A 24,099-nucleotide genomic window follows, 5' to 3' on the forward strand; every position below is an offset into this window, starting at 1 on the left:
GCGCAGCCCCGCCAGCAGCCCCACTCCCGGGCGGGCGCGTGAGAGGAGTTCTGCGCATGCGTCAGGGCCGTGGCCTGCGGGGGTGGGACTGGACCCTGTTACCTTGGCTGCAGGGAGAATGGGCCGCCCCCCTCGGCCGGGGAATATTAGACAGCGGGGAAAACCGGCCCCGGAGAGCCGCGGGGGCCCGCGGGATGCAGCCCACGATGTGCGTGAGGTCCGCGGTTGCACTTTGCAGGAGGCTCCCCAAGGTCAAGGTTCTGGGCCCCGGGGCAGGGGGTGATTCCGGGAGTCAGAGGTGGAGGCCCGGCAGGGCTGGGGCTCCTCTCCCTCTCCCTCTCCCACCCCCTTGGTTTCCTTCTCCCCTTTCTGGAGACAGCTGAAGCTCAGAGCAAGCAGGGAGCCGCCCAGGGTCACCCAGTGAGCGGGAGCTGGGGACAGAGGAGCCCTGGCTTTGCCTGGAGGTGGTGGCCTGTCCAGCCGGGACCCAGCCGCGGGGCCCACCCAGCCCCCACACACCAGGCTTTCCCGTTCTGCCTCCACTCGCCCACCCAACAGGGCCGCCTCTCCCTCCGTGTGGAGGAGACCACACCGGCTGGCTGGAGCCCAAGCCATCTCAGGGTAATTGGGTTTCCGATGGCCATGGTTATGCTAATGTCAGACGCTGAGTGCCTGCCCCCTGGCTCCCGGGGGAGGGGTCCCCAGCAGGCAGGCAGCACTCAGCGCCCCCTTGGAGCCAGACCCGGTCCCCAGCTGCGTGACCTTGGGCAAGCCACTCAATCCCGCTGAACCCCTCATTCCTCATCAGTTGAAGAAACAAAAAAATCATGGGACCCCTCCTTGGGGCTCTGGGCGCGGGGGCGGGGGCAGCAGCTGCTGAGGCTGGGCCCAGAGAACCCGCCTGATACCTGAGCTGTTTGTACGTTTTTGTTGCAAATCTCACAGGTCCTAAGGGAAAACTGAGCTGGCCGGCAGGCGTAGGGCCGACTTGCTTTGTTCTCACTCCCTGTTTGTCTTCTCCAGTCTGGGGCCGTGAACACGAATCTGTTACCTAACAAGCTATCCACAAGTGGAAGGCGCCCAGGTGGCTGTTGGGGGGCTGGGACCAGCCTGCTGGAGCTTGGGGTTGTAGGGGAGCCTGGGGAGGAGCAGGAGTGGACCTTCCGGGAGACTGGGGGGAAGGGAGAGGGAGAGGGAGAGGGAGAGCCCAGCTCACCCCCCCCATTCCACCCACCCACCGCAGACTGGGGCCACTGCTGGGCTCAGGTCAGAGAAGCAGCAGTGAGGCGCTGAGCCCAGGAGGCTGGGCAGGGGCCGGGGGAGTCCAGGCCCACCCCGGAGTCAGCCCGGCGGGGTTCCCTGTGTGGCCTGTGCCTGGACCTCAGCTTCCCCTTCTGTATAATGGAGCTGTGCGTCCAGCAAGGTCCTGAGGCCGGGGCCGCCGCTGATGGCCGTTATCCCCGCAGCCTTCGCCGTGGCCGGGACCCAGCGCCCCAGTCCCCAGGTTCACACGGTGGTGGAGCTTGGAGGGGGTCACGGTGGCCTTAGTGGCCTTGTGAGAGGGGAAAGGACCCACACCTGCTCCCTCGTGCCGCCCTCCACCCGCCGGCCGGGTTCCCCTGCCGCCAGGGCCCTCGGCAGGTGCTGGTGCCACGCGGGGGACTTCCTGGCCACCAGGAACCTGAGCCACGCGGCTGCTGCTGCTCAGCCATCGCCTGTGGCGGCCACAGCAGCCACGGAGGGCGGCCTCAGACCGAGCTTCCGGCCATCACAGTTTTACGGCGTCTTTTTTTTTTTTTTTTTTTTTTTTAATGAGATTTATTTATTCGTTTGAAAGAGTTAGATCGGTTCACTCCCCAAATGACCACAACGGCCAGGGCTGGGCCAGGTGGAAGCCAGGAGCCAGGAGCTCCATCTGGGTCTCCCACGTGGGTGCAGGGGCCCAAGCCCTTGGGCCATCTTCAGCTGATTGGAAGTGGAGCAGCCGGGACTCGAACCCGTGCTCTGATACGGGATGCGGGCACTGCAGGCCGTGGCTTTACCCGCTGTGCCGCAGCGCCGGACGCTGCGGGCCTCGGGGCTTCTTCACTGCTATCATCTGTGGCTCCGAGGGGCTCGGCCAAAAAACGCCCCCCCCAAACCCCGACCCCGGATGAGGGAACCCAGGCCCAGGGGTGGAGCGGCGGGCCCACGATTGCCACTGGGGACTTCGGGACAGAGCCTGGCAAAGACGCAGAGGTTGGCTGCGGCCCTTGGAGGTCACTTCTCTCCGGCCTCAGTTTCCCCACCTGTAAATGGGGCAGGAAGGAACGTGGGTGTCCATGCTAAGATGGTTACCCAGGGCCCCGTGTGGAAGCTGGGGGTGTGTTTGGCGCCCATGAATGTGAGCCCGGGGCCCCTGCTGCCCCCCAGGGCCGGGGAAGGCCCAGTGCTGTCCGCCCGCCGGGCGCCCCACCTGGGAGGACGGTGACCTTGGCCTGGGGGGACGGAGCTTGTCAAACATGGCAGGCTGCTCTCAGCTTGAGGTGCCTTTGAAGTCGCGTGTTTTATCTCCGGATTTCAGCCCATTCCGCTTTTTATTCCGTCTGCGGGTGTTTCTCATCTAAAATGTGTTTTAAACGACTCGCCCTGAAGTAGAACACGGATCCCGCCGCCGGCGTGCGGGGCGTAGGGCTGGCAACGGCGTGGATTTCTCAAGACAGCCCCCGCCCACCGGAGCCGGGGCGGCTGGGGCAGCGGCACCGAGCCCCAGGCAGGTGCGGGCTCTGGGCTCTGGGCTCTGGGCTGGGAAGGGCTCTGAGGGGGCTCCCGGTCCCCAGGGAGCGCCCGGGTGGGTGTCCAGGGCGGGGACACTGCAGGGGCCGCAGGGCCCTTCCTGCCCCTCCTCCACCCCCAGTCTGGTCTCTGCAGCCCACCCCTCCTCCCAGCGCCCCCTTTTCACACTCAGGCCTGCGAGACCCCCAAAGGGCTGCTCATGCCCCCTCTGACCTCTGTCCTCCTCCGCTGCACCCCCAGGCCTGCTCCTGCCTCAGGGCCTTGGCACAGCTGCCCTGGGCCTGGCCGGCAGGTCCCGGCTCGCCCGGCTCGGATCAGCCTCCGCCTGCCGACAACCACAGCTCTCTCCTCTCGGCTCCCTCCACAACCTCTAGCTCCCACAGTGATCCTCGTTCAAGTTCATTCTCGGTCTGTGGTTTCTGGACGGCTCCCTGCTGGGCCGAGCTCTGCCCTGCAGCACACAGTAGGCGCAGATGCGCGTGTGTGCCCTGCGAGCGAGCGGAGGCAGCGGGCCAGGCCAGGCGGCAGGGTGGGGGCGCTTGGGGAGTGGCCCCAGCTGCTGGCTGCCTCTCCCGGCAGGGGTGTGTGGAGGAGGCAGCCTCCCCGGGGGCGCACGGTGGGGCTGCGCCTGCCTCAAAGTCACCCCTGTGCCCGCTCACCGGCCCAGGAACCCACTCAGCGCTTTCCTCGGGTCACCGCTCCTCCTCTCTGGCGCCCCCCCCCACCCCGCCCGCGGCCTCCCTGGGCTGGAGGATTTAGTCCCTGTCACCACTGAAGGGCTCAGGCGGCTCCTACGCCTGCGGAGGGAGGGGCCTGGCCGTCCTGCCACTGCCCTTGGCCCATACACCCCCCCCTCTGGAGTCCAGCTCCTGAGAGCCCCCGCCCCAGCCCTAGGGGTGGGTTCCCCTGCAAGGCCTGGCGGGGGACACAGCGACCTGTCAGAGGTGTTCAGTTAGCACCTGCAAGACCCCCGGCAAGTGAGGTGGGCAGTGAGGATGCGGGCGGGGCTGGGAGGCGGGGAGCAAACACAGACCTGGGTGTGGGGCAGCCCCTGGGTGGGCAGCGGTAGCAGCCTGTGCAAAGGCCCTGGGACTGGGGCAGCTTTGGGGGCCCGGAGTGCAGTAGAGGGAATCCCGGGGCGCAGGCCCCCAGGGGCTCCCCATCCAGAGGATTCTATTCGGGAAGCTGGGGGTGACGTGGGAGACCCTCGGCCTTGCGCTGTGACCTCTGTCCAGTGGGTGCGTCACGGCGGCGGCCGAGCCGGGAGAGGAGGACTGGGCCTTGAGGCTCTGCCTGCGAGGGCCCCTTCCTGTCAAACGGTACAAGAAATTACGCTTATGACTTTGCTGGCGTGAAGACAAACATATTATATTTTGAAACATTTTCTTTGACCTAGAACTTCATTTTTTTCTTTTGATGCTAAGAAAAAAAATTACATTTTCCTGGGCCTTTGACAGCACGGTGGGCCGAGGCCGCGGCGGCCATGGCCCGGAGCGTGGGCCTTGCAGGGGCCGGGGGCTGCGGCAGGAGGGACGCACAGCCAGCCCCTGGAGAGGAAGAGGTGCCGGTGCCCCCGCCTCTGCCCTGCCCCTCCCCTCCTGCTCCCCCAGTCCCAGTTCCCAGGCTCCCTCTGCCCCGAGGCGCAGTCAAGTGCAGCCCACCCTGGCCGGCCGCACGTGGCCCCCGGGACCCCTCACTCTCAGGCCGCCTCCCATGGCCGCGCCCTCGCCGGTGCCATTCCCTCTGCTGCACACCTCGCCTCCTGTCCTGGGACCGTGTACCAAGCCTCCTGGCGCCTTGGCACCAACGCCACCTCCTCTGTGAAGCCCTCCGGGCGTCCAGGCTGCGCTCGGTCTCGTACCTCCTCGGCTGTGGGTGTGCCATGCTCGTGGCAGCGCCCGACTCTGACCAGGGACTGGGCTACCCGTCGCCACGTGCCTGGTGCCCTCGCAGCTCTGCATACAGTTGGCGCTTAACTGAGACCTTTTGTGCAGCGAGCAAAGCCGGGGCCGAGGACCACCCTTGGCTCGTGCCGCCTCTGACCTGTGGGGATGGCTGCCAAGCACTGGGGCCTGGGCCTCCCTCGCTGGGCAGTGGCCACCCAACCCCCCCCCAGCACCCTGCTGCCGGGACAGCCAGCGCTGGGGGCAGAGGAGGGGACCGAGGTCCCCCAGAGAAGGTGCCCGAGCCTCCAGCCTCCCGGAGGACGGAGGCCCTGGCAGTGACGGCCCTCGGGGCCACCCCAAGGTCGCCGGAGCAGCACTGGGCTGGGAGCCAGCTGGTCAAGCTCAGTGGGGCGTGGCGCGGGCGGGGGCCAGGCTGCAGGGCTGGGGGACGTCAGCGGCGCCCAGGGACGGCATCTGAGCAGGTGCACCCAGTGCACACCCTGCTCTGGAACCTGCACCCCCAGCCCCTGCGCCCTCCCCTGAGGGATGAGGCTCTGCAGCCGAGGCTGGGTCCCTGGGCCCCTGCAGGTCCTCCCATCTGAGGCCGAGACCCCCAGCCCGGGGTGCCTCCCTCCTGGGCCGACTCCTCCTGAGCCCCAAGCCCCCACCTCACACCCTGGCGGGGTGGGTGTCAGGCCCATTCGCCCTGACAGCAGGGTTTGGGGGTGCTGGCGGCGGGTGGGGGTGGCCTCGCCTTGCGACAGGGGCCCACAGGAGGGAGGTCAGCGCCCCCTCCTGCCCCTTCGCTGCTGGCTGCCGACCCATTTGGCGCCGTGCCCTAGTTGGGCGCAAGCCAGCTCGTTTGCAGCCAGTGTTAATTAAGAGAGAGAGGTGACGGGGGAGGTGGGCAGAGGCCGCGGAGGGCAGCGTCCGACAAGCCAGGGCCTCAGGGCGCCCAGGGCGGCCGACCTGGCACCACCGGTCCTCTCCTGCCGTGCGGGCCAGGCCTGCCCGCCGCCCCTGTGAGCCCCAGCCCCTTGTCCCCGCACCAGGGATCTCTGTGGCTGCTGGACCCAGCCAGGAAGCCTACTGTATGCTGCCCCTACTGTGTGCTCCTCAGGGAGGGGCCCGGGGACAGCCGTGTGCCCTGGGGCCGGCTGGGAGTGGGCGGAGCCGGTCCAGGCCTGCTGCTGCCGCCTGCCACTGTGGCCCCCGGCTTCCTTCTCTGGGAGAAGAGAGCAATCACACCTCCCTGGTGGCCTCACCATGGTGACAAATGGGGCCCTGGGGCAGGACACTGAGGCCGGCCGGGCCGGTACGCAGGGCCTGGTACGCAGGCCCCGGGCAGGAGGCTGTGTGCAGAGCCACTGGGGGGCTGGAGGGCCACGCCCCGCCCGCGCCTGCCTGGGTGCCCCACCCAGCCCTCCCTGCCTGGCTCCCTGCCGCCCGGGGCTTGCTGCGGCCCCCACCCCTGTTCTGGGAGCGCCCAGCCGCTCCTCGCCTCTCCATCTTAATTAGCTGCTTGTATTAATCTCACAAGTAACGTGGCAACTCGCAGCCCTGGGTTTTCGGGCTGTGGAATTAATTATTCCCCAAGCGAGGAGCTGTCGGCTCTGGGAGACCAGCCGCTGGGAGCCGACGACACCACTTAGCGGCGTCTGAGCATCACCCCAGCCCGCGGCCCCTGCTGCCCCCCCCACCCCGCTCCGTGCGCCTGTGCGAGGGGCGGGGACCCAGCAGGTGGAGTGGGAGGGCAGAGCGGGGGGGGGGGGAGGAGCTAAAGACAGCCTGGTAGCCAGAGGGGGCCTAAGGCCCAGCAGGGGGCCGCGCACCTGGGTGGCACCTGGGCCTGGAGGGCACCTGCCCGGCTCCCCCTTCGCTGTCCTGATTAGCAGCAGTGGTGGGCGTGGACGCAGGCTGCCTGTGGACGCGGGGGGCCAGGACCCTGCACAGCCCTGAGCCCCGCCTTGCCACATACTAGGGGGCAGCCGGCCGGGCAGAGCTACAGCGAGGGGGCAGGCACCGGGCCCAGCGCTCAGCATTGCCCTCCCTCGACCTTCACGCCAGCCCTGGGACAGTGGTGCTGTCCTGGTCTCACACGCGGGGAAACTGAGGCACGAGGCCACCCGGCCCCAGCTGGCCATCTGTGGACCCAGTGCTGACCCCAGTCCCGGAGCTCTGGGCCCCAGCATCGCACCCCCCAGTCACCTGCATCTGACAGGCGTCCCCCAAGCCCCAGTTCAGCCTCTCGCCCGCCCTGTTCATTCCGGGGCAGCCCAGCGCGTGGGCCCCGAGGGCGGTGGCCAGGCCACCCCAGGGTGGGCTCAGCCAGAGCCCAGGAGATGCTGTGGGTGAAAGAGCGAGCGGGGGGGGGACGCTGGCGCCTGCCTCTACTCCCACGTGTGGCCACCTCGCAGGGCAGCATGGCCCTCGTGTCCCCTGCCCTTGCCTGGGGGGCGGTCCCAGGCCCCGCCCCCTTGCTCTGTCTCCGCACCCACCCCTTCCCCACTAACCTGCCTCTGTCTCTTCTCTTGCAGCCAACAGCTCCCTGCTCGGAGGCGGTGGCGGTGAGTGGACCTCCTTCCTGTCACCGGGTCTCAAGTGGGGCTGGCGACACCTCCCTGGCCCCCTCGCCTCCCCTCCGGGCAGCCTCCTCCCTCCCCTGCCCCCAGCATCTCACAGCGGCCAGCGGGCAAGCTGGGGCCCGGGCCCACCCCCTCCCTGTGCCTGTGACCTTGCTAATGACCCTGGGACTCAGGGGTAGGAGGTCAGGGTGGGCCCGACCACCAGGGCTGCAGGCCAAGGTCAGCGGGTGCCCTGAGGTAGAGAGGGCACCCCCGGGCCCCCAGCGTTGCCTCCCTGGTCCCATGGCCCCGCTGCCCCCAGCCCCTTGGCCCAGCTGGTGGGGCGGCCGCTGTCGGTGCGGGCAGCAGGATGATTGGTGAGCCAGGGGCCAGGGGTTAATGCGCCGTCGGATAAATCCCGGGGCCGTGTTTACGGCAGCCGTGGCGGGGCCCAGGCCAGGTTTTAAAAGGGGGAAAAATAAAAGGGGCCGAGGAGGTCAGGACTAAATAAGAGCCGCGAGCAGAGCTGTCGGTGGCGGCCAGCAGGCAGGGCGGGGCTGTTTGTGGCTGGACATGTCCCCCTCCCCCCGCCCCGGCTCCCGCTTCTCCCCTGGCCGTCCTGCAGAGGTCACCCAGGCCCCGGGGGGACCCTGGACGCAAGCCGCGCTCGCCCGCAGTGCCCAGGGGTACCCGGCCCTGAGCCAGTCCCGCCCACGGGGCTCATGGTGCAGGCGGCAGCACCCCCACGGTGCAGGATCTTCTGCGAGGAGGTGGCGCCTTCCACGGGACCCCAGGCATGGGTAGGGGTGGAGAGTGGTGGGAACGGTGTCCCGGGCAGCGGGAACAGCATGGGCGAAGGCCCACAAGGAAGGACGCGTGGGCATGGGAGGTGTGGCTGGGGGCGGGGTCAGGGCCCAGCCAGGAGCCTCAGAGACCCCCCAGGCGGGAAAGATAAAGAATGAAAAAGGTGTGAGCTCCTGAAAACTGGCATCAGTTCATCGCCCCTCTTCTGAGCCAAGGCCAAGGGCGCCTGCTGCCACCCAGACTCCTCTGCCCTCCCCACTCGGCTCCACCCACACCGGCTTCCCTGTGGTCCCAGAGGAGGCAGCCTGCCCCAGGGCCTTTGCGCCTGCTGTTCCCTCTGCTGGATGCTTTTCCACGCGGCTGCCGCTTTACCGCTCACGTCTTTGCTGCAATGGTGGGGCGGTGCCCTGCCCTGCCCCGCCCCACCCTGCCCAGGCTGCACCTGTCTCCTAACACACTGCCCCAGCGAGGTCCTGTCCTCCGTGCTCGGAGCAGGGGAGGCTGGGTCTCCAGCACCCAGAACAGGCACGTGGAGCGGGTGCTCAGTATCGTTTGTTGAATGAATGCGTGAACTACAGGACAGGTGACAGTGGCCCCACACATTCAGACAAGGACACGAGGGCAGCAAGGACCATGAGGCTCTAGGGGTGGCTCAGACAGCCCGGGGCCCAGATTATCGGGTGCCTCCAGCACCCCTTGCGGCTTTGGGGGTGAGGGGAGGCTGGGGCGGGCCCCGTGCACGGCCTGGCTGGCGTGGAGATGGATGGGGCGGCCGCGACCCGGGAGGAAGTGGGCCCGGAGTCCAGGCTTTTAACGCCGGCAGAGATTTATGGAGCCGCCGCAAACGCTCGCTGGGGCTGTCACTCTGCTAATGTGATTGGAACAAGGTGGAGGAGGCGGGGAGGGGACTGCCGGCGGCATGGGGCCTGGCACCGCCAGGGGTGGCACGGAGGACGGCCCGGGCACCCTCTGCCTTCACATTGCCACCCGCGCCCTCACCACCCTGGTCCCTGGCATCCGCCTTGCACCCATCGGGGGAAGGGCGGCCGGGCCCGTCTGACATCGCCCAGACACTCCCTGGTCCTCCCCTGGGGGCTCCTGAGGCTCCTTCTGCAAGGATTCAGGCCCCCACCCGCCCGTCAGCCCCCGCACGCCGCCCCAGGCTGCCCATCGTCCAGGGCAGCAGCCGCCCGAGCCTGTCACCCTGCCCGCTCACCCTCACCCGAGCACCCCCTGTGAAAGCTCACCTGTCAGGCCCTGGGCGGGGATTCTGGGAGGGCCCGAGCCCCTGCTCTGAGGCCGCTCCTGGGTCAGAGCAGGTAATTAGCTGCCCCTCCAGGTGCCCGGCCTGCCCCGGGCACTGGGGCCGGGCCCTGCCCTCTGGGGGCCAGCAGCGGGGTCAGCCAGGGCGGGGAGGGGGCAGCAGAGGGCTGCAGGCCGCAGGAAGCAGGGAAGGGGGTGATCTCCCAGGAGCTGCGGGGCTAATGGAGTCTGGAGGGTGCAGGGTGCAGCCCCCACCCAGGCCTGCCTCGCTTCCGGCCGGACCCCTGGCAGGCCCGGGGCAGGCTAGGGCGTCAGCGCTTCCCAGGGGGCTGTCTGATGGGGGAGGGACTCAGGCCTTGGCTCCGCCCCCAGGGACACCCAGGTTGGCTCTCTGGGAGCCGGGGTGCTGGACCTGGGCCCTGGAGGCCGCATAGGGGTCTGGCAGGTGCAGCAGCGTGAGGAGGCCCCTCAGGAGGGGCTGGGGGCTGCCAGGACCCCCCCTCCCCCTCCCGCCTGGAGCCTGTCCTGGCTTCCATAAAACACTCTGGACAACATTTTGCTATTGTATGGTGAGGAGGAAGGCGGCTCTTAAATCAGGCGGGGAATGGACTCCGCTGATGGGGGCTGAAATGTTTACTCGGCCACTAGGCGCGGCTTTCCGGGGAGATTTGTGCGCGCCTTTTCAATTACCCCTCGTCTTTCTCTGCCACTTTCGCACTAAAGGGATAATAAATGTATCGGAGCGTTTCAATTATTCATCTAAATCATGACTGCGCTGCCACGGCCCGGCTTCAGTGACAGATTAATTCTGCTCCGGCCTGGCCAGTGCCCTGAAGGGCCAGCTCCAGGGCCGGTGGGAAGGGGTCAGGCAGGTCCCCGGTGGGAGGGCATGGCGCGGCGGAACCCCATCCCCGCCCCTCAGGGTCAGCGGCCCCGTGCACGCCGGCAGGAGCCGCTGGGGGCAGCCCCTGGCCTTTCCACCCACCGTGTCCTGCGCGCCGGGGGCAGCCGGCTTCCCTCACGGCCTCTCTGACACAGGGCCTTTGAACGTGCTATGCCCGTGCCCGGGAGCACCTCTGCCCCTGCCACAGCCTCCCTCGCCTGGCCATCGCCTTCCCACGTCAGGGCAGCCCTCCGACGGCCTCCCCGCATGGCTCTTTATCCCAAGGGCCTGGCACGTTCTTGGGATGCAGAGCGTGGCACACCGCACCCCCCAGGCAGGCCTTCTGCCCTCCGTGACCGGAAGTCTCCCGTGTCGGCGTTTAGCTGGGTGCTGGCTGTCAAGACCACTGGACCACCCTACCTGTGCACTGTGCCCCCTCTGCCCAGCCTGGGGGCCCGGGTCCCTGCCCACCGCGCAGTCGCTGGCCATCACCCTGCCGCCGCCTCCTCCGTCTCCTCCTCGCCTGCTGCCCCGCCCCGCCCCTTGCGCTGCCTCCCTCACTTTGTTCTCTGCCCCCCGCCCCCATCCAGGGAGGATTAGCCGGGTGCGGGCGGCGTCCACGGGGTCGCTGCCATCCCTCCCGCGAGCGGGCACGCCGTATCTCCCATCGCTAATCCCTGATTGCTTCCCAGGGCCGCTGGGGAAGGGCTCGCCTCTGCTGCTCCGATCAGCCGCGGCCGGGCTCAGCGGGCAGATAACGTGGCCTCCGTGGCCCTCTCCAGGCCGGGCTGTGTGCGGCCTTCGCCTTCCTGGCCGGGCTGTGGGCTGGAAGAGGCAGGCAGGCCCCAGGGGGCTCCGGCAGCCACTCCACAAACTCGTCCCTGAGCCGGGCTGGAGCTGACGGGGTGGCCGGACCCTCCCATGTGTCACTCACATGCCCCCTCCTTGGGAGGGGCCTTCTCACAGCCACAGGCGCCCCGCCCCTCCGCCACTGCCTCCAGGTCCACGGAGGCCCAGGGTGGCCCCCCCACGCCTGCTGAATGGGGTGCGCTTTGGAGGAGGGAGGGGCTGCAGAAGGCAGGGGCTGGACCTCCACTGGGGCTGGACCGGCCCCGGGTGCCTGCTTCCTCCCGGGTGAGGGTTTAGGAGCAGGGCATGCCAGTGTCCCCCGAGGAAGGGCCTGGCCGCGCCGCCACCCTGCCTGCCCACAGCTGTGATGGTGGTGGCGGCGCCCAGGGCAGCCCACGTCGTCTCCACGCCCAGAGCCACTCAATGTTGCAAAAGGGAAAACTGAGGCCCTGGGGCGGGGACTGCCCAGCCCCTCAGCCCTGGGCTGCAGGGACGCTGGGACCGGATGCTGGGCGGGGCCCCAGCGCGCCCCCGCAGCAGGCAGGGTGGCCGTGTGCCTGCGTGCAGCCGCCGCGGGCTCTGGAATGCCACGAGTGATTTTTGCGTGATGAACGAGGCGCCGCCGCTGTGTACATAATGAAGCCGTAATGTTTTCAAATCCCCGTCGAAGGCGCTGATCTCACCCTGTAATGAATTTCGGATCACATCACATCACAGAGCTGTCACCCATCTGTCTTTTTCCCAGGGCGCCCGCGAGGGTGGGTTCTGCATCCTGGCCTCCCCGCACCCCCCCCCCCACACACACACCCTGGGTTGAGCCCGTCTAGCACGGAGCCAGGGCAGGGCAGGTTTGTTGACAGAACTAGTGACCGAGAGGGTACGGGCAGAGGCAGTTCTGAGAACGAGGCGTCACTCGGGGCTCAGCTTCCGAGGCCCAGCAGGGCCCGGGCCGGCCGCACGTGGGCAGCAAGGAGGGGGGCGCAGAGGCCCCAGGAGGGTCACTCACCCAGGCCTGCCCTCGCCTGGTGGACCGGACCCCTGCCAGCCCTGCTAGCAGGGGCATGGGGCTGGTGGGCAGCACAGCTGGGTGGGGAGTGTCCCCTGCCCTCTGCCTCCGTCCCTCCCTGTGCCTCCCCAGGCCTGGAGGCCCGGCCAGCCAGGAGCCCTGCTAGGGCCCTCAGGGAGTCCCCGGAAGCTGTCCTGCCTTTGTGAGACCCTCAGCCTTCCCACCTGCAGAAGGGGTCACTGTGGGACAAAGCACGAGGTGCGTTGGGGCAGCCTCTTGTCCAGTGCGCGCCCAGCGAAGAGGGAGGCTCGGGGTGGGGGGCTGCCCGGAGGAGTCGCACACGGCCCCGGGCCAGCTCACTGCAGAGGCTGAGCCAGAGAGGCTGTGAGGCTCAGCACCTGGGGTGGCGAGCCCGGGGGGCACAGCCCGGCCGGGACCCCAGGAGCGGGCTGCCCAGGCACGGCCTCACCGTCCCCTCTGTGCTGTGGGACACTGAGCAAGTGGCTTTGCCTCTCTGTGCCCTGCCTCTGGCAGGCTCCCCCCCCCAGCGCCTCCTGCTCCCCACAATGTGTTGAGCCGCAGAGAGGTTAAGCGACTACACAGAGCCATCAGCAGTCTTGTACAGGATTTCTGCAGAGAGGCCCATGGGGGTGTCCTGCTCCGTCCCAGGGCCAGGGGCCTCTTCCTGGTCCCCTAAATAATTGATCAGCCCCTGCTTGCTTGTTTGTTTAGCGTGAGGAATGCTCCCCCGCCGAGACGCCTTTATTGCTGAATAAATTTAAATATCTAATCTTCCCTTCATGAATATTACAGCACCCTAAATAGTGGCTAACACCCCCTCCGCACTGGGCGGGCTCCCGGGAGGGCCTGATGCCAGCCCCGCCCCAGCCTTGGCGGTCACCCCTCCACGGGGCCACTGGGGCCTTGCGGTAGCAGGGAGGGCTCGGGTGGCCGCTGGCACCCCCCTCGGGGCAGCGCTGGGCGCAGGGTGCCTCGTGGGGGGTCAGGGGTGCTTGGAGGCCAGAGAGCGCCTAGGGAAGGAGGGGAGCAGGCGGCCCCGGCAGCGGCAGTTCTCACTGCCACCAAGCGGCCCCTGTGCCAGGAGGGGCGCGGGGCCAGGGAGCAGCAGGTGCAGAGCTGCAGGGCCAGGCTCCTGCGCGTGCGAGAGGCAGCAGGCCGGGGACCACCCCTCTGCTGGGGCCCTGGGCTGGCTGCTCCTCTCTGCCTGTCCCCTCGGTAAAGCGGGAGGCAGTGAGGATGCAGGAGGAAGAGCTGTCAGTCAAGAGGGCGGGGTGGGGGCGGAGCCTGGGGCGAGGAGGGCCTGGAGGTCGGAGCCAAGGAGGCAGCAGGCCGGGGACCCCCATGCCAGGGCCAGCCTTGGCCTGCAGGCGGGTGCGCGGGGCAGCAGGGGCACCCAGGCTCTGCACCTGCCCTGGGTGCCTGCCAAGCCGTCACACGGCCCTGGCCCTGTTCTGGAAACTTCCGGGGAGAGCTGTGTCCCAAGCGCCTGCACCGCCCTCGCGCCGTCCCCCGGGTCAGCCCCAAGAGCCTGGCCGCCGGCCTGGCCTCGTCTGCAGGAAGCATTAAGTGTCTGAAGCAGCGCCCTCACCGCGCTGCACTTCCGCAGGGCCCCGCCGCTGGCCAAGGTCGCCCGCGGGGCGGGAGCACAGGGGGTGGAGACCACCGAGGCAGGCCGGAAGCCCCTCGTCGGCGCGGTGACTGGCAGCGCCTCTGCTCCCACCAGCCCTGCGACGTGGCGCCCGTGCCTAGTTCACAGCGGCGGCTGCCGCGGGGGTTGCAGCGCCGGGATCTGGGCTTCCGGGGCACCCCCGCCAGCGAGACGCGTGCTGGGGGCCCCAGGCACTGCCCCGGCCTCCTTCTCCGCCTCCTCTGAAGGGGCTGGAAGAACCCAATCCTGAGCCATGCCCAGGGTCCCCCAACTCCTCTACCCACCCCCAGCCCCAGCCCTAGGATGCACTGGGAAATCAGCTGGTGCCAGCTGCACAAGGCAGAAAATGAGGTTCAACACCTCCCCCCCCCCCAGGGCACAGAACAGCAGACAGGAGCGGGGCGGGGGGTCATCCAGCTGCTGCGCCTGGACCTGTGCCAGGCGCTGGCCGGGCGATGGAGGTGACCAGGAGGAAGGGCCGCGGTGCCTTCCGGGGCCCAGCACGGCCAGCAGAGCGCCTGGCACAGGCCAGCACCCCTGCCCACCCCCTGGGGGGGAGCCCCACTCCCTGGTTTTCAGACGCCACAAGGAAAGACCCTGGCAAAGTCTTGGAGGCAGGAGCGGGGTCTGCAGGGCGCACAGCCTGGCTGCAGGAGCCACCCTCTGCCTCCTGCCACGCCCCGGGGCTCCCCGGGCCCCTCTGAGGCCTCGCAGCCACCCTCTTCTTGGGATAAACAAGCCCAGGCCCGGCCCAATTAAGCGGATGCTGCAACCGCGGAGCTCATTAATCGGCTGGAATCTGCGCTTTCGGCGCCACCTGCGCCGCCCAGGGAATGGAGGACCAGGCTCAGGCCCCAGCGGGGACCCGGCCCTTCGGTCTCCTTAGCCTGGGCTTTGCCACGGTCCCGTGGGGCGTCGCCTTATCTGGCGGTGATGGTGGCGGGACAGAGTCCGGGCGGCCAGCCTCCCCATCGCCCTGCGCGGGCTGCGGTCCCAGCCCCGGCCCCTCGGGCGCGGCGCGAAAGGAGCCGAGTGGGCCGGGAGCGCCCCCTGCCGGCCACCACACTGTTCCCCGCCAGGGCTTGCTCTGCGGTCCCTGTGTGCGCCCCGGTTCCCCCCAAGTCGTGAAACTAATTGGCGGTGAGGGCTGGAGGAGGTGAGGCCGCAAGGGAAAGGCGCGGTGCCCGCGAGGCCCGGCAAGCCGAGGGGCCTTCTTAGGACTGAAGTATCCAGCCTCTGGGCCTCAGCCTTGCGGTCACGCTTGGCGGGACGGGGGGGGGGGGGGACCCCGGCGTCACGTTCACCTTCCCCGCAGTGGACGGGTGCATTCATCGGGCCGCCGGACCCCTGCTCACTGACGAGTGCCGGACCCTGCAGAGCTGCGAGACTGGCAAGGCCAAGATCACCGGCGGCTATCGGCTCCCGGCCAAGTGTGAGTCTCGGGACCGTGGGCGGGGCACCCGCGTGCAGCTCGGGCAGGGGCCGCGGCCTCCACTGGCCCGCGGACGCCGCCTTCTGGACACTTGCTGCCCGTGGTGCCTGGACCTGGCCTCAGGGAGCGGAGGGGGGAGGGCGGGAGGCGGTGTGTGCAGCTGGGCAGGTACGGGGACCCAGAGGGGGGCGGCAGCGCCTTCGCGCCCCCAGCCTCAGCTGCGGCCACGCAGAGGTGGCGAGGCGGGGCGGGGCGCCAGCCGGCCTCTGCGGAGCTGCGGAGTCTCGGGGAAGGCCCAGGCCGGCAGGGCGACGGCGAGCCGAGGAGCGAGCGGAGACCACCGGCCTGACCCGGTCGCCCCCGCAGACGTCATCCACACGGTGGGGCCCATCGTGCAGGGGGAGCCCAGCGCCAGCCAGGCCGCCGAGCTCCGCAGCTGCTACCTGAGCAGCCTGGCGCTCCTGCTGGAGCACGGGCTGCGCTCGGCGGTGAGTGCGCGGCGGCGGCGAGGGCGGGGGCGGGGGCGGCGGCGGCGGCCCAGTCCCTGACCCCTCTCCCCCGCCCCGCCCAGGCGTTCCCCTGCATCTCCACCGGCGTGTTCGGTGAGTGGGGTCCGGAAGAGCCGGGGGGAGGGGCGGGCGGCGGGGCACGACAGGCCAGGGCCCCTCACCCCGCCCCGCCCCCCCAGGCTACCCCAGTGAGGCGGCGGCCGAGGTGGTGCTGGCGGCGCTGCGCGAGTGGCTGGAGCAGCACAAGGACAAGGTGGGCCAGGCGCGTGACCCCGCCGCGGTCCCCGTGCCCCCCCCCGAGGTGGGCGGGGCGGGGGCGGGTCGCCCCTCGCTGAGCCCCGCCCCCGCAGGTGGATCGCCTGGTCATCTGCGTGTTCCTCGAGAAAGACGAGAGCATCTACCGGCAGCGGCTCCCGTACTACTTCCCCGCGGGTAGGCACCCCCCCGCCCCGCCCCCTGCCCCGCCCGCCCCCTGCCCCGCCCCCGCTCACTGTCCTCTGCCTTCCAGCCTGAGGCCCCCGCACTCACCCTGACCAGGACTGGTAAGCCGGGCCGGCCCGCGGGCGGCTGCCCTGGACTAACCTGCCCACTAACACCTGCTCACCCGCACGCAGGGGGGAGCCGGGGAGGGGGCCTCGGCGGCGGGCGCCCACAGCGCCCTCACCTCTGCTCTGCCCTCAGATGCCCCGGGGCGCCCAGGACCTCGCTCCCAGCTCTGAGGTCACCCGAAGCCTCCAGCCTGGGCCCGGCCAGCCCGTTCTCGCCCTCAGCGCCCTGCCATGGGGGAGCCCCTGAATAAAGATCGCTTCTCAGCTCCTCCTGGCTCCTGTCTGCCTGGGAGGGGGCGGGGAGGGAGGCCGCCCAGGGGCGTGGCCAGGGAGGGGGCCCAGGGGCGTGGCGCCGGCGGTGGTGGGCACTTGACTTTATGGCGGGCCTGCCCCAGGGAGCCCACAGCCTGAGGGGGCAGGGCAGGGGAAAAGGCAGGAGAGGCAGATAGCGGGGACAAGCAGAGGGGAAGGCGGGCGGGGAGGTGGGGGGTACTGGGGACCAAGGGGCATCTACGTGCCCCCAGCACACCGCCCCCCTTCCGGGGGCCCTACTGTGGGGTCCCGCTCCTGCACCTGCCACCACGCTGTCCCCCGGCCTCCCCACCACGCAGACCGGGGGGGGGGGGCAGGTGGAGCAGCTCTGGTCTCCAAGGAGCTTAAACCACTGCCAGCTAAGAGGGCCGGGGAGTCTGGAGGAAGGAGGCGGAGCTACAAGCGGCTGCCCCCCCCCCCCGCTGCCCCTGCGCTGCTCCTGGTGGGGAGGGGGAAAGGGGAGACCCGCCTGGGGGGAGGGGACAGCCACACACACAGCAGCCAGGCAGGCCCGGCAGGGACACACGCACACCGCTCACCACCAGCATCCCCTTTAATAAAACATGGAAGGTTGTGAGACAGGACGTGGGGGCGGGGGGACGGGAGGGTGAGATATGACCATTTACAACCACAAAAAAAAAAAAAAAAAAAAAAAGGCCCACCACCTCTGCACCTCTGTACACGCCGAGGCCTGGCAGAGGCGGCGGGCCGGGCGCGGCGGGCGCGGCGGCCCTATTTGTAGAGGATGTCGTAGTGTCCGGGCCGGTAGAGCAGGTAGACCTTGGGCTCGGAGCCCTCGGGGAAGACGTGCGGGTTGGTGGTGCCGCCCTCGCCGCGGTCCATGTACTCCACCTGGATGGAGACGCTGAGGGCCTGGGCCAGCGCGATGATGTGGATGTGGTCGCTCTCCTTGCACATGGGCTCCACCTCCTGCAGCACAGGGCAGCGCCGCGCAGCTCAGCCCCGCCCCCCCGCGCTCCCCCACCCCCGCGGGCGGCACCTGCTGGCAGAACTCCGCCCCCCGCCCCCCCCCCCCGGCTCCCCCCACCCCCGCGGCGGCACCTGCTGGCAGAACTCCGCCCCCCGCCCCTCCCCCACCCCCGCGGCGGCACCTGCTGGCAGAACTCCTTGACGGTCCGCCCGCCCTCGATGAAGTGCTCGAAGAACTTGCTCTCGCGCTGCAGGTAGCCGGAGGTGAGCAGCCGCAGGTAGACCACGAGGTAGTCCGAGGTGCTCTGGTCGTTGAAGGAGGCCAGCAGGTCGGCGACGGAGGTCTGCTTCTCCACCTGCTCGATCAGGTCCATGAACTGCCGCCACGGAGAACGGGCACGGGTGAGCGGGGAGCAGCCCCCGCCAGGCCGCCCACGCAGGCACCCACCCGGGCTCACCGTGTTGTGGAAGTCCTCGATTGTGAACTCGGTGAAGCCCTGGGACACCAGGTCCTCCTTGCTCTTGGCAGACACGGCCTTGAACCTGGGGCGGCAGAGAAAAGGAGGCCAGCATGGGCCCCCAGGCCAGCACCGTGCGGCCCCAGACGCCGCCAGTCCCCAAGCCCCGTTCAGAAAGAAGCCCCGGGCGGGAGCCCAGACCACTGTCCGGCCTAGCCGCCAAGAAGGCGAAGCCGCCGAGGGAGGCCCCGAGCACGCCCCTGCCCACCTCCCTCGGCACCCCGCCTCCCTCACCGCTGCAACTCCTTGCTGTCGTCCAGCAGTGCCTCCAAGTGGGAAAACCCGAAAGCGCGGTAGAAGCAGTTGCCGTCGGGCCTGGTCTTGCGGATGTAGGAGTACTTTCTGTGGAGGTCCTGCAGGGGGCGCCCCACCCGACCCGTCAACATCAGGCTGACCTGGGGCTCACACAGAGACGCCCCGGCAAGGCCACACGAGGCAGGTGGCAGCTAGCTGCTGTCCCTGGCTCCCACCTCCAAGCTGCTAAGGTGTGAAGTTATCCCACCTAGAGCCCCCCAGCAACCTCAGGAAGCTGCGGGTCCCCCAAAGCAGGCACCAGCCCCAAGCCATGCCCTGCTGCTTGGCCTGCAGGGTGGTTTGCTGATAAAAACAGGCGTGTGAACCTGTCCCCCGCCAGTGCCGCGGCCCGGTGTTCCGACCTAAGGAACGTCAGGGCAGGGGGCACAGCGCCAGGCTCCACATCTCCACCGCACAGCCCAGCCCCAGCCCCCCTGGAAGCCGGACCCTGCCTCCCGCCTCCCCGCCCACCCACAGGTACCAGCAGCAGTCTTCCGACCCCTCCGGCTCCGGCTCCTCCAGGCGGCCGGGCTCACACTTGCTGTGCTCTCCTCCCACCCTCCCCCTTCCCCGGCAATGACCTTGTGTACCTCCTCACCCCTCGGCCAGCAGCACTTCCGCCCTTGGCTTCCCGGCCTGCTCTATCTCCCTGCATCCTGCGCCCTGCACCAGGGCTCCGGGGCACGTGCCAGTATGTCGTCCTCCCTCTGCACCAACTCCTCTCCCTGCTGGCGTACACCCGTCGGCACAGGGACACACGGCCAGCCCCATCGGTGCAGGGACACACGGCCAGTCCCGGTCGGCGCAGGGACATACGGCCAGTCCCGGTTGCGCAGGGACACACGGCCAGTCCCGGTTGCGCAGGGACACACAGGCAGCCCTCACTTCAGAAGGCCGGAAGCCCGAGTCCTCTCCCTCTCTACGGCAGAATTTTGGAAAGCGGCCAGGTGCACGGTCCCCGTGCTCTCCCACACAGGAGGCACCTGCTCCAGCCAAGGTCACAAACCCCGGGCAGCACTGCCCCCGGGGTCACCAGGTCCGGGTCCTTAATGACCCCACGGGTCCTTGTCGCCCCTGAACTCCAGGCAGACCCTCCTCACCCCTCCACCCTCCGAAGGTCAAGGCCACCACCAAACCACACTGCACCTTTCCTCAGTATTCCTGGGTCACCTCACATACCCACACGGGCGCCTGCCAGGGAACGCAGGCCACGCATGGTGCAGCAGGTGCCCCACGCGGCTTCCAGCAACAAGCTACGCTCACGCTCACGACAGCATCGAGCCCAAGTTCAACAGCCCCAAATGTAAACCCACGCGATGTCCGCCCTCCACTCCAGCTGAGTCTCACGTCCAGCTACCTCCCCCTTGCCTCAGAGCCCGGGCATCTTGGCCTACAGGGCCGGGGTGTGACCGCGCAGCCTCGCCCCACCCAGGCTTCCCGGTGTCCATCTGGGCCTCACCCACATCCAATACCAGCAGAGCCTCTGAGCACCCTAAATACCCAATCACTTCCCACGACACTCAAATACCCGCCCTAAACACCCAATCACTTCCTATGACACTCAAGTACATGCCGAGTGACCTGGAGCCCACCCCGTTGATTTCTACGGGAGACAGTGGGACAGGCAGCCTGGAGATGCGGCCCGGGGACACGCCCCTCCGCACGGGACTGGCGCTGCGGGGCGCTGGCCAGCACCACCCTCAGCCCGCAGCTGCCCCTCGAGGGAGAAGGCCCCTCCTCCCAGAGACCGACAGCAGCAGGAAGCCGCAGGGGTCTGCTGCCGCAGCGTGGCTCCCCTCCCCGCAGGCCCCCCAGGGACGGCCACGTGTCCACCACAGACCACACGTGGACTCTTACTCAGCTGCCCACCGCCGCAGGGGGACCTCACTATTTCTGGCTCCCCTTGGCAAACTGGAGCTGCCCCAGGGCAGAGGAGGGGCGGACACTCGCTCTCGCTGCAAGGCTGCCACTGCCCACGACGGGAGGGGGGCCCCGCTGTCCACGTGGCCAGGCCACCTGCGCCCACAGGCCTCTCCTCGGGTGAAGGCTCCAAGCATCCCCGGTTCACTGTGGGGAGACGTTCACTACACCTCCACACCCGTCACGCTCTGCTCTCAGAACGCGGGAGGGGAGGGGCTGGCCCTGGCTGGTGACACCCACAGCCACCCACCTCAGCAGATCCAGGAGGCGGGCTGAGGGGCAGCCTCAGCCGTGGGGAGGCCCCGCCCAGCACACACCTGGCCGCACACAGGCCTCAGGACCTGCCCAGGACACCGCTGCTGAGGGGCGGGACCTGCATCTGGCTCAAGGTCTCTGGGCCAGAGCCGGCACACCTCCAGAACCGCCCCCCCCAGGGCACAGGCCCGGCAAGCCCCAGTCCTGGCCCTGCGGCCGGTGCCCACCTTGATCTTCTGTTGGTAGATGTTGTCGTCCTCCGCGTACTCCTTGTACAAGACCGAGAGTTCCAGCCGTTCGGACACCAGGGGGTTGTGCACTGCGATCTGCGGGGGGCAACACAGCCAGGACGCTGGAGCAGGGGCAGAGGGCTGGGCTGGGTACCCAGTAACGCGGGACAGAGCACCGTGCAGTGCCGCCCAGCCCGAGGAGGAGGGCGCTCCGAGGGAGAGACAACTCAGACCGGCCGGCCCTCGCCCAAGACCGGGTCACCGGCCTCTGCCCCCCCCGCTGAACGCCCCTCACCTCTTGCTGAATCCGGTCCTGCTGGGCCATGATGGCTTCATCGTAGGCCAGACAGTTAACACCTGGAAGAGGCCGAGGAGCCGGGGATGACTGGGCGTCCTGGCCCCTCCGCTGCGGACAGCTGGGCCAGGGATGCGCAGCTGGCGGCAGGGGCAGGCGTCCCACGCCCTTCTCCTCCCGAGCTGTGCCCAACTGGGAGAAATCCTTCCTCATCTTTAAAATGAGAGGAAGAGAGGAAGAGGCGACCAGCCCAGGGTCCGCTGTCCCGCCCGGCACCGGCCCAGGGTCCGCTGTCCCAGCCCAGCACCGGCCCAGGGTCCGCTGTCCCAGCCCGGCACCTGCCCAGGGTCCGCTGTCCCAGCCCGGCACCGGCCCAGGGTCCGCTGTCCCAGCCCGGCACCGGCCCAGGGTCCGCTGTCCCAGCCCGGCACCGGCCCAGGGTCCGCTGTCCCGCCCGGCACCGGCCCAGGGTCCACTGTCCCGCCCGGCACCGGCCCAGGGTCCACTGTCCCGCCCGGCACCGGCCCAGGGTCCACTGTCCCAGCCCAGCACCGGCCCAGGGTCCACTGTCCCGCCCGGCACCGGCCCAGGGTCCACTGTCCCAGCCCAGCACCGGCCCAGGGTCCGCTGTCCCGCCCGGCACCGGCCCAGGGTCCACTGTCCCAGCTGGCACTGCCTTCCTCCCTGCTGTCCATCAGCACTGGCCTGCCCAGGAATGCTCGGGGGCAGGGCGAGGTCTCCTGGGGGGAAAGCAGGGGGCTGCGGGCAGAGCTTCCTGGGGGCCTGCACTTCCGCATCCTCCCACGGTACCCCTGATGGTGCCCATTTTCCAAAGAGCAAAACAAAGGCAGAGGGGTGAAGTCATCCTGGCAAGTAGAGACCTGCGGTCACGCCCACGTGTGTCCAATGCCCAGCGAGCCCCGCTCTGCTCCGCCACCTCGCCGCCGAGCCCCGGGCGCCCCAAGTGCTGCATCGGGGGGGGGGGTACCTTGGCGTGCTCTAGGAGCAGGGCCCCCTCTCTGCAGAAGTCCCATGCGCAGGGCTCGCGAAACCTGGATTCGGATCCTGGCTCGCTCTTAAATTCTGTGACCCTGAACAAGTCACTGCTGGGGCCTGGGCTTGCCGGTTCTCCGTGCCGGTGAGCGCTGAGCGACTTCTTGCAGGGTTAACGCAGCTGGGCCCCGGCCCGTGCCCTGCGCGGCTCTGCATCCGCCGCCACCCCCACCCCCCACCCCCAATGCCCAGCTCGGTCCCCGGGGCCCAGCGCCCGGACGGAAAAGGAGGCGGGTGGGGCCACTTCCAAGGCACCCACGTCCTCAGGGGTCTAAGAAAACAATGGGCGGGCGGAGAGAGGCGGCCAGGCCAGAAGAGGGGGCTCTACCGGAAACGGCCGAAGTCCGAAGGGGCGGACGCCCACGGCCCCTCCGGGGCCAGCGCCGCCCACAACACCGCACCCGGCCGAGCCGGCCCTCCACGCTGCTCGACGCCTCTCGGCCGTGAGCGAACGCCGGCGCCGCGGTCCGGGCCTAGGCCTCGGCCGGCCCGACGGGGGCCCCGGCCCGGGAGCCCGGCGCGGAGGGCGGGGCGGCCCAGGCCCCGCCCCGGGCGCGCGCCGGCGGCCAGGCCGCGAGACTGCCCGCCCCGCCCGGCCGGGGGTCGCGGAGGGAGCGCCTTCCATTGTGAGGGGGCAGGGAGGCGCGGAGGCAGCGGCCGTCCGCGCGTCGCGGCCGCCCCGGCCGCCCCGCCTCCGCCGCCTTCCCCGAGAACAGCCGGCCCGGCCTTGCCGCCGCGGGCCCGGGCCGGACACCCCTCCCGCGGTCCGCACCTTCGGAGTCGCTGCCCAGCGGCTCCTGCTTCTGCTGCTGAGGTTCCTCCGCCGCCATCTTTAAACAGCGCCGCACCGCCGAGCGCTTCCGGGTTACAGCCGCCCTCCTCCCGGAAGCGAGTCCCGCCTGGCGGCCCCTCCTTGGCAACGGCCCTAGCAACGGGGTCCCCGCGGGCGGTGGCCGCGGCGGCGCAGGTGCGGGGCCCCTCGGGAGCCGGCCGCCCGTAGCCGCGCCTCCGCGTGCTCGGCTCTCCCAGCCCCCGAGTTCCGCGGCGTGGCCGCGAGCCTCCTGCAGCCGACTCAGCTTTCTCTGGGGCTGGAACTGCGGGCTGCGTGATGGAGACCCGTAGGACGAGTTCAGCTACAATCACTGCAGGCTCCTCCAGCTGCGGGCGCCGGCACCCCTTGCAGGCGGCTGCAGCTGCAGTGCCGAGCGCTGGCGAGGGCACCGGGAGCCGGCCGCACCGCCGTCCCCACCGTGGCTTTGGCGACCTGCTGCCCCCAGGGACGGCGTCCCCCTTGGTGTCCCGGCTGTGGGAAAGCGGTCGTTACACGCGAGGGCTTAATAGGACAATCGAGAGTGGCTGGGGGGTTAGGAGAGGGGCTGGAGGCACGTGACTCTGAGGGCCGAGATGAGCCACACCTCGACTGTACCGGTGTGGGGGTCCTGGCAGTGGGGGAGACCACACAGAATCTGTTATTCCTTAAGGTCGCGCGTAAGTTAACTAGGCTTTTAATTTTTTTTTTTTTTTTTTGACAGGCAGAGTGAACAGTGAGAGAGAGACAGAAAGGTCTTCCTTTTTGCCGTTGGTTCACCCTCCAATGGCCGCCACGGCCGGTGCACCGCACTGATTCGATGGCAGGAGCCAGGTGCTTCTCCTGGTCTCCCATGGGGTGCAGGGCCCAAGCACTTGGGCCATCCTCCACTGCTCTCCCTGGCCACAGCAGAGAGCTGGCCTGGAAGAGGGGCAACCGGGACAGAATCTGGCGGACTAGAACCCGGTGTGCCGGCGCCTCAAGGTGGAGGATTAGCCTAGTGAGCCGCGGCGCCGACCTTAATTTTTATTTGGAAAGAGCAGCAGAGCGAGAGAGATCTTGCATCTGCTGCTTCACCCAGCACCAGCCAGATCGGGACCCAGCCAGACCAGAACCCGGAGCTCTGTCTGCGTCTCCCACACGGGTGGCAGGGCCCCAAGCACTTGGGCCTTCTCGGCTGTCTTCTCGGGCACGTTAGCAGGGGGCTGGTCAGAGCAGATGGACTCGCTGGATATGGGATGCTGGCGTTGCAAATGGCGGCTTAACTGCTGTGCCACACCCTGCCCCCAGGGCACG

General features: G+C 69.1%; 2 protein-coding genes across 11 annotated transcripts in view; one reads left to right on the top strand and one right to left on the bottom strand.

The window, feature by feature from the left end:
- The window catches only part of MACROD1 (mono-ADP ribosylhydrolase 1), a 112,784-nt gene extending 96,328 nt beyond the window's left edge, over nucleotides 1-16,456 (top strand). For 2 of the 6 annotated variants that reach the window (XR_011386650.1, XM_051833145.2), the window contains 8 exons: nucleotides 7,199-7,228; nucleotides 15,015-15,131; nucleotides 15,498-15,619; nucleotides 15,703-15,733; nucleotides 15,820-15,893; nucleotides 15,991-16,072; nucleotides 16,149-16,182; nucleotides 16,322-16,456. Coding sequence is in view for 4 of the 6 variants with exons in the window: in XM_051833145.2 (XP_051689105.2) it covers nucleotides 7,199-7,228; nucleotides 15,015-15,131; nucleotides 15,498-15,619; nucleotides 15,703-15,733; nucleotides 15,820-15,893; nucleotides 15,991-16,072; nucleotides 16,149-16,153 (461 nt within the window). In the remaining 2 variants the exon portion in view is untranslated. The remainder of the gene's footprint in view (nucleotides 1-7,198; nucleotides 7,229-15,014; nucleotides 15,132-15,497; nucleotides 15,620-15,702; nucleotides 15,734-15,819; nucleotides 15,894-15,990; nucleotides 16,073-16,148; nucleotides 16,183-16,321) is intronic. The other 4 variants (XR_011386652.1, XM_051833143.2, XM_070069161.1 and 1 more) reach the window with 3 other exon arrangements.
- A 579-nt stretch (nucleotides 16,457-17,035) lies between these two features.
- Nucleotides 17,036-22,920, bottom strand: OTUB1 (OTU deubiquitinase, ubiquitin aldehyde binding 1). 5 transcript variants are annotated; one of them, XM_070069176.1, is made up of 8 exons: nucleotides 21,931-22,161; nucleotides 21,586-21,682; nucleotides 20,943-21,004; nucleotides 20,645-20,743; nucleotides 18,183-18,301; nucleotides 17,889-17,973; nucleotides 17,613-17,807; nucleotides 17,036-17,430 (listed from the first exon to the last, which is right to left on the bottom strand). In XM_070069176.1, exons 2-8 carry the CDS (start codon nucleotides 21,635-21,637, stop codon nucleotides 17,233-17,235), a joined length of 810 nt encoding a protein of 269 aa, XP_069925277.1. In that variant the 5' UTR covers nucleotides 21,638-21,682; nucleotides 21,931-22,161; the 3' UTR covers nucleotides 17,036-17,232. The 5 variants fall into 5 exon arrangements, with proteins under 5 accessions (XP_069925277.1, XP_051689106.1, XP_051689109.1 ...); XM_051833146.2 differs by lacking the exons at nucleotides 21,586-21,682; nucleotides 21,931-22,161 and adding an exon at nucleotides 22,768-22,920; XM_051833149.2 differs by lacking the exons at nucleotides 21,586-21,682; nucleotides 21,931-22,161 and adding an exon at nucleotides 22,324-22,517.
- Between the last annotated feature and the right edge of the window lie 1,179 nt (nucleotides 22,921-24,099).

The sequence above is a fragment of the Oryctolagus cuniculus genome, chromosome 1 (genome assembly GCF_964237555.1).
Source record: "Oryctolagus cuniculus chromosome 1, mOryCun1.1, whole genome shotgun sequence".
NCBI lineage: Eukaryota > Metazoa > Chordata > Mammalia > Lagomorpha > Leporidae > Oryctolagus > Oryctolagus cuniculus.